Source organism: Dermacentor albipictus, chromosome 3 (assembly GCF_038994185.2).
Source record: "Dermacentor albipictus isolate Rhodes 1998 colony chromosome 3, USDA_Dalb.pri_finalv2, whole genome shotgun sequence".
NCBI classification, from domain to species: Eukaryota; Metazoa; Arthropoda; class Arachnida; order Ixodida; family Ixodidae; genus Dermacentor; species Dermacentor albipictus.
The window spans coordinates 107,774,154-107,789,070 of record NC_091823.1 but is presented as its reverse complement, the minus strand read 5'-3'; the positions used below and the strand labels follow the sequence as shown (position 1 = coordinate 107,789,070).

General features: G+C 43.3%; 1 protein-coding gene across 3 annotated transcripts in view; it reads right to left on the bottom strand.

The window, feature by feature from the left end:
• Positions 1-340: 340 nt before the first annotated feature.
• Positions 341-14,917, bottom strand: part of LOC135904883 (retinaldehyde-binding protein 1-like) — a 54,746-nt gene continuing 40,169 nt past the window's right edge. For all 3 annotated transcript variants that reach the window (XM_070535915.1, XM_065435872.2, XM_065435873.1), the window contains 5 exons: positions 14,765-14,894; positions 11,854-12,105; positions 9,651-9,844; positions 4,040-4,150; positions 341-1,708 (listed from right to left, as the gene is read on the bottom strand). In XM_070535915.1, the coding sequence (XP_070392016.1) occupies positions 1,526-1,708; positions 4,040-4,150; positions 9,651-9,844; positions 11,854-12,105; positions 14,765-14,894 (870 nt within the window). In that variant the 3' untranslated portion in view covers positions 341-1,525. The remainder of the gene's footprint in view (positions 1,709-4,039; positions 4,151-9,650; positions 9,845-11,853; positions 12,106-14,764; positions 14,895-14,917) is intronic.

Genomic DNA, 14,917 nt, shown 5'->3' with positions numbered 1-14,917 from the left:
GTTTCGAGCAGCCGAATTCAGCATGCGCCGGCTAAGCATTCTGAGCCCTCGAGATCGACATTTCGAATGTACCATAACTGTTGCTTTGAAGCAACGAGAAATGTCGGCAAAATAAAACACGTGATTGTTGATGGGACCGCGAGCCCAAGAAGGCACCTGATATATTTTTGGCAGCAACACCGCTTAGCAATCCATCAGTCAGAAGAACCATACTTCTTATCTAGTGTTAAGGCTGCCACCAGTTACAGCGATGGGGTTTCGGCGACCTTCAACAGCGTCTGCTTGGAACTCGAACCCGATTGACCGTCAGAGAGGGTTCGGCAGGGAGGACAAGGTGATGTAAAAACAATAATAGAAGTTTAATACATCGTTACGGGTGAGCGGTGCACTCTAAGACAAGAAGTACAGAAACGTTCAGCGTGCATGTTCCTGCACTCAAGGGCAGAGAAGACGTGTTCGTGGAGTCTCGCTGGCCTTCTTATACCCTAAACCACCCGGGCAACCTCATTCTCTCTTGCTTCCTGGTAGAGGGCCCTGTCAGCACACTGGTCAAACCCCACAGAGGAATACAGAGAAACACCATTCTCTGGCGTAGATGTGATGAAGGGAGGATAGAGGAGAGTAGGGTTTTGACTGGTGCATAATGCCGTCGCACACACCCGACGGACAAGTCTTTTCACGTTGACGAGCGGGACGATGAGGCCCGCCGTTTATCAGGCGCTTGACATCCGCTCCATTCATCGCCGCACACAGCGAACCGTAGCACTAGTGAAAATGAAGCGAGCTGTCGGAGCGGTACATTTGCAAGTCCATGTTTTCTTCAAATATCGCAATGGTTTGGTCTATAAATGAGTTCAGTGCATTTATTACCTCTACCTCGATAAAATTTCTCACATTAAAATTTGTTTGTTCGAAAAACGAAATAAACGGCCTGTAAGCTGACCTGGCAGAAATCATCGATCGTGTACATTAGCAAGTTTCACAAGTCAAACTAACGATTGACATCATCATGAATTTGAATAGCTAGTCTGAAGTTATATGCAAGACTTCCATTTGACTATGTGTAAAGATTGCTGAAAAACCGCGTGTAATATATATTAGCCATTTGCAATGTATATTGACGAAACACCAAAGCTCTCTTCATGAGTCATTCATACACGTCTCACTTATTAGGGATGGCACAAAAACAAAGAAAGAAAAAAGAAAAAAAAGGTTCGTGAGAATGAGATGAGAAGGAGCATTGGTGCGGGTACACTGATGATAACACAATCAGAAGGATGCAGTTCTGCAAAACACATAAGTGTTGAGAAGCCATGTGTGAATTAGCCATACTGTTCTCAAGGTGTAAGTGCGTTATGTAATTCCACGATCTTCTTATCTGGTGCAAGAGACGGAGGCCCACTGGCGCAGTTTTCTGTGAACAGATTTTCAGCCAGAGCATTGAACCTGTCGGGTTACTTGAGGGATATTTATGGGAATGATTGAATCTCCGTTGAATGTTTGGCACTAAATTATCACTCTCTCATCAGGCTTTGTTCTTTTTGTATCCGCAGGCACACAAGCTTTCGAAGAAGCCGGTTCTGCTGCGCACCAACTTCTCTTGGCGATCATAATCGAAGTGCTCACGCCTGCCGCCAAGTTCCGTTGGTACAAGGTCGCCAGGAAAGTGGTCCCAAAACCCAGAAGCTTCGTCGCCAACGAAGTGGACCTAGGGATGAAAAAAGTTGCAGCAGCAACATTCAGTACAAGGCGTCACCTCTCTGTTGTGGCTTCATCTAGCATAAGTGTTTCTCTAGATGACACTATATCTAAATTTTTGAGAACGTCACCTGCTTTACTTTTTTTTGCTTCTATTTGAGAAAGGTACAAAACTTGCGCGTGACATATAGAGCTGCTCTACTCAGATTTCTGGAACAGGCGGAAATTAAGCCTATCAGAAATCGCGTGTCTATATAAATAAAAACGTTCGCTAAAAACTTTTTAAAGTATTCCTTTCAGGGCGTACTTCCTCATGCGACACTGTAGCCATACCTTACTAAATTCGCGTACTCCTGCCGTAAATCCTAAGGCTATAGCATCACTTTCGATATATCTGGCCTCAACATTTGACCAGCACCTTGCCTTCTGTCTAGGCTCCCTCATTTCGTCGAAAAGAAATAAACTTTCACTTTCAATATCTGCCAAAATTTGCTGCCGTTCTGGAGTTAGCTGTTGTTAACAGCTCGAGGGATGGTTTTGAGAAAATGTGACATGGAAATGCCAATAGCTATGGTAAATAACTTTAAGAGTATCTCGAAAGTGGCATAGGTATTGCTAAGCAGACATGACGTCGTATACTGATCATTTTTCATATCGCAATTAGAACTCCTCCTAAACTAAGTAATTAAAAAAAAGTTGGACCGTTTCGCAACAGAATCATTGAAAGCGATAGCAAGGTGTAGCGTTGCATTGATTTTCCTCAGATGGTGCTTTATGATCACGTGGTGGCGACTGGGTAGCAGATACAGTGCCCTGGCAGCTATTGGGCGTCTCAAAATTCTCAAGTGTCCATATTATCGCTGTCGCAGCAAGGCGTAAAAACTGCGCTGTCCTTTTATAGGTACTTGGTCAAAGGGATTTATCGTGCACGTAATTTCCGCCTCTTCTTGATATCACTGTAAAGTGGATGAATGATGCCAAGTGTGTCAGTCGATAAACAAATAATGTTCGAACTACGCTCAAGTACGTAGTACCGCGGCGGTATCGCAAATAAGGCTCCAAGGACCAAGCCTGAAACTTCTGAGGAAACTTGATCATTACTCTAGTTCTGTGCATTCTGCGCCAGTGTGAGGGTGCAACAAACGATTTTTGTTCACAGATTTTTCCGTACGTCTCATTCAGAACGTCATAGACAGCAAGTTCTGAACGCCGGGTGACTTTTCTGGATGACATTTTTGGACTTTGGTAATCATAATAATGGACTTTCCTTCACCTTTGTGCATCCCTCTATCTCATCATCATCCCTCATCACGCCTTTTCGTCTCCGTTCACTCTTCCGCTGTGCAGAACGACAGGCTAGAGTGTATGAACTCAGGCCGACCTCTCCGGCTTAATTTCTTCAAATAAGTTCTCTGTCTCTGTCACAGACTGGTCTTCATTATATAGTTTTTAACTGCTGCCTTGAGAGAGCCTTTTCTTTATGGCTCAGTATTCTTCTGCGGCAGCTTAGCTGGCTTCAGCATTATACCCGCTATGGTTGCTTAGTGGTGATGGTGTTGGGCTGCTAAGGACGAGGTCGCGGGATTGAATCCCGGCCACGGCGGCCGCATTTAGAATGGAGCGAAATCCAAAAACACCCGTCTACTTAGATTTAGGTGCACGTTAAAGAACCGCAGGTGGTCGAAATTTCTGGAGTCCTCCACTACGGCGTGCCTCATAATCAGAAAGTGGTTCAGCCACGTAAAACCCCATAGATTGTCCTTTTTCAGCCTTATGACGATGCTGAGCGATTTAATCACAAGTGCAGTGTGAAGAAGAGGAGGAGGGGGCGCATGCATTAACGTTTCAAGATGGCGCTGAATGCGCAACGAAAGTTCTTATAGATATAGTCAAATTTGATTAGCTCAAGCGGCTTACGTAAATATTTGTCGTCGCCCGGTCTGAATGGTTATGTCACTAGAAATAATAATAATAATCGGCAGCAGTACTGGTGGTGTAGCGCGGGTACGATGTCCGAGAGAAGCGTGTCTTTTTTTTTTACTGATGACTTTACATATTGCACAGTTGACCCAAGAACTATGTACATGCAGCTGATATTGACCGAATTTGAGAAAACCTGTCAGCTTACTCTCGATGAACGGCTAAACCTTTGCGGACATTTCAACGCCCTCGAAATGCTCAACTTGTGAAGAGCTTGTGACGAACTTGTGATGAGCTTATGACGAGCTTGTGACGAACTTGTGACGGAGCTTGTGACGAGTCTCAGACACATACGCGCGTATTGACATGAACCTGCACGGGACAATTCACGTAGCTGGAGGAATAGACATAGTACACTCACTCTGTTTAGCAGCTTGCTGCGCAGGAGCGGCCTTATCGCTGCAAAGAGGACTTCGAAGATCTTGGGGTGGTTTATTATGTAGACGGCCTTTATCCGTGCGGGCCAGCAGTCCTGCAGAAATTTAGTTCACAAAATGATCAGTTTTATTTAGTACCGATTTGAAAAAAAAGGATCACTACAAAGCGCATTAAACGAGAAATAATGCTGGTGTCACGAAATTTGTTGTCCATTACGTGCGAATAATGCATCTATATTCGCGGGGTTATTATCGAGCGATTTTCAATGAAGGGTTGCGACTGAAGATAACACACATTAGCTCTCAGATCATTAAAAAAAATCCCCCATCCATATGAAGACGTAGCGCATTTATAGGCCAACAACAACAACATTTTCACTTAGGTTAAATTTGGTATAAATCACCAGTATAATGCCACTGAAACAATCTTGGCAGAGCCACGGAGCTCTTAATTCTCTTTTTTTTGTTAGAAGCCCTTAAAGGAGCACCTGATCAGCGAATGCGTGCACCTTGGGGTGGCACGGTGACGTAAGTCGCAGCAAGCCACAGGCACTGGGCGTTCGGGCCGGGTCGCACCTCAACGCCTGGAGAACCACAGAGGCCAATCAAACCAAGCGCGTCACACCGGCGAGTAGGCAAAGGGGCCTCCGAGCTTGCACTGATGCGTCGTTGCATTCTTGAAGATTATGGCGAGAAGCCGAACGTTAGGTCTAAATTAAGTCACATTCGCCAAACAGTATTGGCGGTGTTTTTTTTTTTCAGCTTCAATGTCAGAAACAACTATTTCTGGGAGTTTTTCGTGATGCTTCCAATAGTATTGCAAACGCCCAATTTTGCACGGTGGCTCCTCTGAATCTGCGCACTTCGAAAATGACATCCTTCAGGGTGAATTAGATGTCGAGATGCCCTTTACGCGCCCTAACTTTTTTTTGAAAATTTCTAATACGGGTGCTTTCGTTAGCAGAACACCTTTAGAGTGTTCTGCTGACGAACTATAGGGTCTTCTGCTAAGAATTTCAGAGTAGAGAATGGGTGTTTAGTGGGACACGTGCACCTTCCAGTATTTAAGGGTGCTCGGGCACGTCAAGATTTCCAGCAAGTAAAAAGCCACAAGTGTATATATCGCAGCGGTTTGTTCCAAGTCATTGTTCGAGCTTGTCGTATGGTCAAAGTAGACAATGGATGTCAACCTCCTACTTATCTACGTGACGACCCCTGTGATAAAGCAGCAAGGCAGAACTTTTTCTTTTATTTCCCAGGCTGCCTGTCGCTTTTTGCCATTCGCTTTGTTCAAGAAGTTTCAGCTTGGTGTTGTTTCATACATCAACTGGAAATCGCCAGTGAATCATAACGCGTAAGCCAATCATAGTTCTTACGGCACATGTTTTTCCTCGTGTAACATCGGAGCCAGAGCAATATTGTGCGCAGTAAGTCTTGCACTGCTTCATGTAGTATCGGTTAGAGTAAACACCCCCAGGTGCGTGCGGGGTGATCTTCTACCCCTGATAACACAACTATTATTCTGGCTGGGGCACGCCTAGGTCGTCATCATGATCCTCAATAGATTTATTGTAGTAGTGAAAAGACAACTATTTTGTCCTCTTCTCCCCTTCCTACCTCTCGCATCTTACTGCTAGCTTCGCCTAAATTCTTTTACCCTTTTGCTATTACATACTTAAACTGAAGCACAAATGAATGTGGCGTCAGCTTACCAGAGCAGTTAAAGGCCCTACTGCACGCTAACATGCTTCAATATTCACGGTAGTTGCGTCGGCAGAGTAGCCTGCAAGCTACCAGAAACAATAGACCATGTTCTCTTACATTGTTGGAAAGATGCATATTACTGATATTTTTTTTTTTGGAGAGGAAGCTTAAAAAGGAATTCCCGCTAGATCCTCACGACACTAGACATCTAGAAATCGAAAATGAAGATGAGGTGCCTTTTAACTGAATAATGCTCATTCGCCTTCATAGCTGGTGTCACTCATGTATGGCTGGAAGCCACCGTGACCCACATGCACGACCTGCGCGGGCGTTCGTCATAGAAAAAATAAACACCTACTTGGAGATGCTAAAAGCGCAAGAATGCACTCTGTAATGACTGTCGAGGGTGGAACCTTCGACAGCACTTAGAGGATTTTAACACGATTACGACAACACTTATACGTTTTCCATAGCTTTTGGCGCACTCTTGTGAACCCTTGCTTTGACGGTGTGTGCACATATGTATATGAAAAACACTCAGTAACGAAAAAAAAGAAAGGTTTGGTCGAAAGGTTCCGACAGACAGTGTGTCAACCCACAGTTCGAGCCCAGGGTGCGTGTCTGTCTTTATTGCTTTATTTTCTATTTGCAAATGCTTCGCAAAACAGTTCGAGATTACTTCGGTGGACGTCTGAAAGACTAGATTGGTGATATGCTAAAAGCTATCGCGGCAAAAAGGAAACGTAGTGCTAATTTCGGAAAAAAGACGCTTTGGGGGAAAGGGTGCAAAAATCAGCTTTTCAAATTGGCATACTAGCTCATTATAAACACCATTTTCTGCGGGTTTAACACGGTGAGTTGTAGACACAAAAAAACACCCTCAAGGGTGCAATTTTCCATTGTGTGTACATTATTTCAAAGCTTTTTACCGCGGTCTAAGCTATCGTTATTCTTTGATCTTTCATTTTTTTATAAACAAGTTATCAGTCCCGAGCACATGCCTATTTAAATCGCCATAGGGAGTCGCTCTTTTGGAACAGCGCTGGCGCATGCCATGAACAGGAGCAATTTCATGAAAATAACATAGTACACATTGTTCACAGAAATGGAGCTTTATAAATAGCTTACATAGCAAGGAAACAAGCAATATTTAAATTAAATGCAGGTGGTTTTAGATCGGACACCCTGAGCTTCAACTGCCGGTGGCGTGAAGCCATCAGATTAATCTCTCAGGACTGCATTTGCTACATCTTTGTCGAAGTCTTGAGTACACCACCAACGCTTATGGCTTTACAAAAAAAAAGTGTTAAGTTGGATTGCTTCTTCTTTTATTCAAGGAGACAAGTGAGTGCGTTTTGAGTGAGACCTTCTCGTGTGTTATAGGCTCCGATAAAAACATAATAGTGCCAATTGAAGTTCACTGTGAAATGTCAGCTTCATGAATAAATTTAGCGCCCGAATCTAAAGTTTAAATGCAAGAGATGTGACGTCACATAAGTGAAATATTACTAGCCTATAGTGGGTGCGTGTTTGTTAGTGGACCTATTATATCGTTTCCTCATGACATCACTCGCGCATATTTGCACAAGCGACCACTATTACTTAGAAAGAAAGGTTTAGTGCTTGCTATTATGTCAGCCGCGCGATCAATGTATACCTTACAGAAATATACATAGCTATACCAACTGCTCTAAATAGGAGGAGCCGAAATTCCTTAAAACTATCCAACGGGCCCGATTTTTTTTTTTGGAAATGCATTGCAAGAGCTGTGTTTCACCGCAAGTTCGAATGGCGCTCGTGTCAAGATTTCTGCTAAGCCTATGCATGACTTGAGAAATAACTGGCTTAAATTACGCAATTGCGAAACCCGCCAAAATGGCTGAGTGAATATGGCGCTTTGCTCCAGAGAACGAGGTCACTCTGACGAGGAAGGAAGGCAAAAGTTCTCGTTCCCTTCTGTTTTGGTAGACGTTAAAAAAACTCGAGGTGTTCCAAGTTAGTCGGGAGCCACTCAATGTGGCGTTTATCATAGTTCGTTTCTTATTTGGGGTGTTCAACTTGATCGTTTGATTTCAAGCCATCATTTTCATCATGAACCATCTATCTTTATGTCCACTGCGGGACGAAGGCTCTTGCTAGCGATCTCCGTTTATGCTTGTCTTGCGCTAGATGATTCCAACTTGCTCATGGAAATTTCCTAATTTCGTCACTTCACCTAATTTTCTGCCATACTCGTCTGCACTTCCGTTTCCTTAGCGCCCTTTCTGTAATTCTAATTGCACACCGGTGATCAGCCCTGCGCATTTCATGGCCTGGCCAGTTCAATTTCTTTCTTTCAATGTCAACTGAAATTTCATCTATTCTCGTTCACTCTCTGATCCGGGCCCCACTGCTCTTTTCTGGTTTCTTAACTTACGCCGAACATTTTTCGTTCTATCGCTTTTCGTGCACTCCTTAACTTGATCTTGGGGCTCTATGTTAACCACCAATTTGATGCCCCCTATGTCAGCACTGATAGAATGCCATGTTTGCACACATTTCTTTTCAACGACAGTGGTAAGCACCCAGTTTGGATTTATTGATGCCTGTCGCATGCACTGCAACCCATTTTTATTCTTCTGTAAGGTTGCTTTTTATAATCAGGATCACCTGTGAGTAAATCCTCACAAATGCAGAATTGTGGGTGTTGATCAAGTAATAAAGGGTGCCTCTCACCAACTGTTGATTTGGTGCTACGTGGCTTCATTGTTTTCTGCAATCATGGATGACTATTTCGTATCAAAAGGTTACATAATCTAGCCACCAGCATGTGGAGCCAACTCACAGCAAGTGATGTCTCGGTTCGTCAATGTGCGGTGATACAATTTCTGGTGAAAGAGCACACTTCAGCTGAAGAAGCTGATAAGAGGCTGCAACTAGGGAATGGCGACGCGTGAATGAGCTCGAACAGTGTACGAAGATGGATGATGCATGTTAAAGATGGATAGACAAGCGTTGAACATCAGCCTCGCAATGGTCGCGCTCGGACAGCTGCTACTGAATCCAACCTGGGGACCACCGATCACTCATTTGAGAGGATACGCGATTAACAAGCGACAAAATAGCGAGGCCGCTTTAAATAGGGCACAGTGCAGTTCTGGGGATCGAAAGCTTACGTTTGCCGAAATTTAAGTGTTGCTTTATACGTTGAAACACTGCAGAACCTACGGCGCTTCCAACAAGGAAGGGCTTCTAACACTCACCTCTTATTACAGCAAAATCGAAGAAACGTCGGGAGCCAACAAATGCAACGTGTGCAGCATTGCTCACTACCTCAACAAAGTTGGAAGGGAGTGCTATCGGACGGGTATTTTTCTGCGGCCCGCTTGGTACAAAAAGCGAATGCGGAGAAACGTGAAGACTACGTGAAAGAAAGGAACACAAGTCTGCAAATTAATAACTAACGTTTTTTAGGGTGATGAAGCGCTATCATTTGCTAAAAATTGTGCGTTGCCTTCAATATGGCCGTGGTATCTGTAAATTTTCACATTACTGAACCGCCTCTATATCTTTCTAGAACTTTATATATTTCTTTTCTTTAGCCAAGGATAAAACGAATACGTAGTCATAATAAATTTGTTGTTTTACTTGATTCTAAGGGCTCGCCATTTCAAAGCATCTTGTTGGGTTAAAATTAAGTATGAATAACGTTGCCCTTTCATAGAAAAATAGGAGAAACACAAGTGCTCATAGACACTTCCTATTCGCTTTTGCACTGTGAAACTATTGGTTGCTTGAAAAGTCAGCGTTGAAATGTGATAACAGTAAGAAGCAAAATGCCGGAAAGTATTCAACCACTTTGCTAACTATAAGGACATATTGTGTTATGAGAAAAGAGGTGTCTCTCTGCACCTGCGTAATGTTAGCCAATTTCATCAGGTACGCTGGTGTGAACTGCGTCAGATGGCGGATATTTAGTCCCTTCATGTCCATTACGCTCTCGACCCCGCATATTGATGGAACATCTTCAAGGAGCCAGCTGCCCGTCAACAGAAGCCATGCTCTGGTGTAGTCCAAAAGGCTGCAGATGTCGGGGTTCCAAGCACCTGGAGGGAGAGTGGAAATTGTTCTGACATGGATCGCACTTGCACTAGAACGGCACGATGAAATTCTTCTGAATACTGAAGGTTCCTTCAGGAAAAGTTTGGCACACACATGCACATACCCACACAAGCACGCACGCACACGCGCACATTGTACAACGTGTATATAGGTTCTCGTTGTACCATAACATAATCACGTGCTGCCTTGCTTGGTGGTCAGACCAAAAACTCTACACAGAATCGAGAAGAAACTTCCATGCCAGCACTTTCAAAGATTGAAAACATTACTGCACAGGTGAGGGCGTCACGAAAGAAAGAATGGTAGTAGTTGTCAGCTACCCTCCATCTGGAAGGGACGGGAGGCGGTCAAAAAGTGGAAGGTAAAGGCGAGAAGCCCACAGAACGTAGAATGCACATGATTCAGGTGCAGCACGAAGCGTTTGGAAGTTCCTTTTGTCGACCCGTGAACCTCAGGAGATGAAAGTGCGCCGATATAACCTTCTTCATGGAGTTACTTTGGGAGCACTGATGCAGATTTTTTTGTTATTACGTTGGAGATAAGGTATTTCTCCATCTAACAGCGTGGACAGAGGCGGAGCTGTAGTGCGATGGTTTGGTTACACTAGCACATATCCCATAAGGGCTGTTTCTCATTGAAACACTCAAAACAAATCACGAGACAAACGCCCGCTACACGCCAGCCGCAAGAACAACGTACATACGCGTACATATTAAAATATATGAGGCATGCAACAATGCAAGCGCTAACACTACATAAAACCGCAAATATAGAAAATCTAAAGGTACAGAATCAGTCGCCACTGATCATGTGCTCTAAAAAAATTCAGCTGTTTTGATACAAAGATATGATAGTACAACTCATATATTCATCACAGTTTGTGACAATATGGTAAGCTTAGATCACCTATCTTGTGGGTCACTGCATTCAGAAACAAAACTTTCTTCCGTTTAAGCTTAAACGGTGTCCCAGCTAGCGTGAACCGAGTAAGAAATATGAATAATTTTAGGTGAATAAAACCAAGAAGATATTGTTCACAATTGAGTTGATAAGACGCCACTTCCTCTTTTTTTGTGATGACATTCAATTCGGACAATAACGTTATTTATCCCACTTGTTAATTAATGTCTTTTTTCGGAAGATATCATTTAAGGAGGTTTCCAGGAGGAAACAATTTGCTCGCTTAATGTTACGAGCTGAGAACGAAAACCAGCAAAATATTAATAATGGCATGTGATTACGTGCCAACCCGGGACGACCCCCCCCCCCCCCCCCCTGAAAGCAGCGCCCTTAAACAGGCTTCTTGGAAAACCTCACGAAATGAATGACAATAAATGGGATAGCTATTCTTTTATCGGTCACGCTCCTCCCGAAAAAGGGTAGCCCCTTGGTGTCATGAAAACAGAAGCTGCTGACGCAAGCCATGCCATTATTGACGAATTGTCATTTATGCTGTTTATTACACAGAAAAAGATATATTAAAGAGCTTCAAGCCACATTTACCCACTATCTTAGATAATTTGTAGGTTTGTATCTTTGGGCAATTTTTTATGTTTCGTTCATTTAGCCAACCTGAAATTATTGTCTGTTACTGCAATTTTTTTTGTGCATATTGTGTAATTTTTGTATTGATACATTGGTAATCGGCCCTTGCCTGCTGACTAATGCACTTATCCCTAGACTACTTTTACTTGGGACGTTCGCCTGGGAGTCATTACTTCGGGACTTCCAACTGCACCTTTCTCGTGTAGTAATGTATTTGTCTTAAATGGAGTAATAGATTTGAAATAGAAAGAAACATTGTTGCGCTTTAGTAGTATCGGACACAAAGTGTCTCGTGCTATAACGTCTTTCCCTCTCACGGTACCGGCAATAAAAAAAAAAGACTTGAAACTTGCACACAAGCGAGGCTTATCTCCACCCGCTGGTTATCTTTGTCTGCAGTACGGAGGTATTGCTTGCAGGAGAGGCTATAGTTACTAAGGGAACTCACCTATTTTGAAGACTCCGATGCTCCTTCCATACATGCCTGGTTCAGGCGATATCATCAGGAGTTTGTGGTCGTGGCAAATTGTTCTGAAGGGAACATTTTCGGGGACAAGTTCATCAAAGAACTCCGGTACATCACGCCGCGCGCGGAAGTATTTTTTCACCATTTCGAAGGCCTCTTCTACTCGGTATTTTCGGGCTCGCAGAAACATTACCAGAAAGTTATCGCTCGAAGGAATCTTCAATGATGGCTCCCCTGAAAATATGAGCACACTCAGCGTAAGCTCCTTTGATTGCACTTTTTATCCACGTGTTTCGTGGTTTTGTTTTCAGCTAGCTGATCTGAACTAAGATGCAGACCAACATCTCTTAATGCATTGCTAAAGCCATCCTAAGCATATTGCCATATGCCAATGCATATGAATTATGGCAATATTTCAATCCCTTTATGCATCGATATCTTTTTACTGATTGCATCTTGTGATAAACTGTGCTATATGCCTCCCCTCACGCTATGCCTCTTCGTAAGCCTGTGAGGTTTTTCTAAAGAAATAAATAAAAGTATTAGCTTTGACTGAAATATAAGATTCATGTCTTCTACTCATCATCATCATCATCAGCCTGGTTACGCCCACTGCAGGGCAAAGGCCTCTCCGATATTTCTCCAACAACCCCGGTCATGTACTAATTGTGGCCATGCCGTCCCTGCAAATTTCTTAATCTCATCCGCCCACCTAACTTTCTGCCGTCCCCTGCTACGCTTCCCTTCCCTTGGAATCCAGTCCGCAACCCTTAATGACCATCGGTTATCTTCCCTCCTCATTACATGTACTGCCCATGTCCATTTCTTTTTCTTGATTTCAACTAAGCTGTCATTAACTCGCGTTTGTTCCCTCACCCAATCTGCTCTTTTCTTATCCCTTAACGTTACACCTATCATTCTTCTACTCAGTCTTCTACTCACAATACGCTAAAGCACTCTCCAGACGGGCACGAGTTAAACTTGCTATACGAGAGTGCATGGTTTAACATAAGAAAAAAATATGTGACTTAAAATTCTTCGCATTTTTAAAACTTGTGACTGCCAAGCAATTCATACAACGCCTTCACAGAAAATCTGAAGAATAAAACGAAGGCTTTGGAATTGAATTACAAAGTATTAGTTTGCATGAAGTTTCATCTGAAAGCGGGAAGCCATGTGCTGACGTACAGGAAAGAAATCGCACGTAATCGGAAATAAGTACCGAATATTTGTTTTAATCAGTTGTCAATACTTAATGGAAACAATAAAAACAGAAACTTGCGAAATAAATACTCGGTTGCAAATTCTAATGTGCATTTGTATTTACACAAGAGGAGGCAGCGATTTCTTAAGCTCCGCAGAATTGCTTGGAATTCCGAGGCTAGCATTATCACCAGGCTGACAACAGAACTTCATAATTTAACAAATTTTTTGATGGAAGTACTTTCTCAAGCAAATGAAAGCAGTCCTATATGATGCATTTGCCTATTTTGCTGTGTTTTGGGTATCGTTGCCTTCAGCTTGGTGATTGTTACGAAACTGCCTGTAGAAATGGAGGTATTTACATACATATACATATTGAGTTAACAGGGCAATATATAACACACGTTAATACACTAACGTGTTAACAGAGCCGATGTTCTAGCTGATATCAAGAGCGGAAAAATAGCTTGACAGCTGATGGATGCGTAGGGTGGATAATCGGTGGATCATTAGGTGGAAATGAAAGAAAATCGCAGTCGAGGCCGGCAGAAAGTAAGGTGGGGTGATTAAATTAGAAAATTTGCGGGCGCAATTTGGAATCAGCTAGCGCCACAGAAAAGTAATTGGAGATCGCTTTATATAATATTAGACTGATGATTATGACAACATTATTTAGGGCAAATATTTGAACTTATTGCCTTATCATAACACGAATCGAAAGCGAACTGCCAATATATAATGCTGTGTCGAAAAAGGTCTCCTGTTCTAAATTGCCATATCTCGACAGCTATATTTGGTACCGTTAGCCGAAAGCTAGATTGAACAATTTTAACCGGATGTGGTTCATATCACCTGTGTGGTTTCCATGATGCTTTATGGCTCCGTTCGTGCTAGAGTACAGGAATACTGCTGAACTGCTGAGCAGCACAAGTCTTTAACTTCCACTGTTTTCATTCCTCCTAGCAGGGATGACCGCGGTACTTGCAAGAACGTTGACGCGATTGCCAAGAGACTCTTTATTGGCTGGCAGACATCGGCGATGGGCTCACACCCTAAAATGCTTGGCTAGTCACTTCGACCTTGCGCAACCTATAGTCGCTGCTGTTGTACCGAGATGCGTCGTACAAAAAACGAGAGCCACATTGGTTGCCCGCCCCCTCCCCCACCACCTTAGCAGGGGATACTGACACGTTGAAATAGAGAACCGGTGAGAAAGGAGATACAGAAGGCGCACAACGTGGACGGTGACGGTGACTGAATGAAGTGAGTAACACCGTAGTGTGTAGTGCTCGCTTTATTAACGCGTTTTTAAGCGCTATGATACTTTGAATGAAAAGTGTTAACGTGGTATTTTACGAACCAGCCCTGTGTTTGAAGAACTAAACACCGGTCATCGGAAGCCGGGGAAGCTCCCAGAGCACACTAAAGTGCACAATTTTTTTTTGCTTATCGATTTTAACACACAAGTTGCCATGCCACTGAGACAGCGAATCGCGAGGTATATGCCCTAAATAATATGTGCAGCACTACTTTACCTGCAGTACGCTGCTTTATGAATGTCTTCTGAGTTTGAATGCCTTGAAGGGGACCGTTGGGGTCTCACCACCATCATACCGAACACCTTACGTTGGGCATCAGACACACCTCAATGACGCATTTCTAACAGTAAAGATAGAAAAGAGAAATGTACCTGCTAACAGTTGGCGTAGCCGTAACAATGAGTCTGCTTTGGTTTCAGGTGTTTCACCGAGTTCAAGCCTCGCCACTTCTTTGAGATCCAGCGGTGCTTCAGTTTTAGTGATTGTGGCATTCTGCTTAGCCTAGGGTAGTCCAGCAGGTTGTA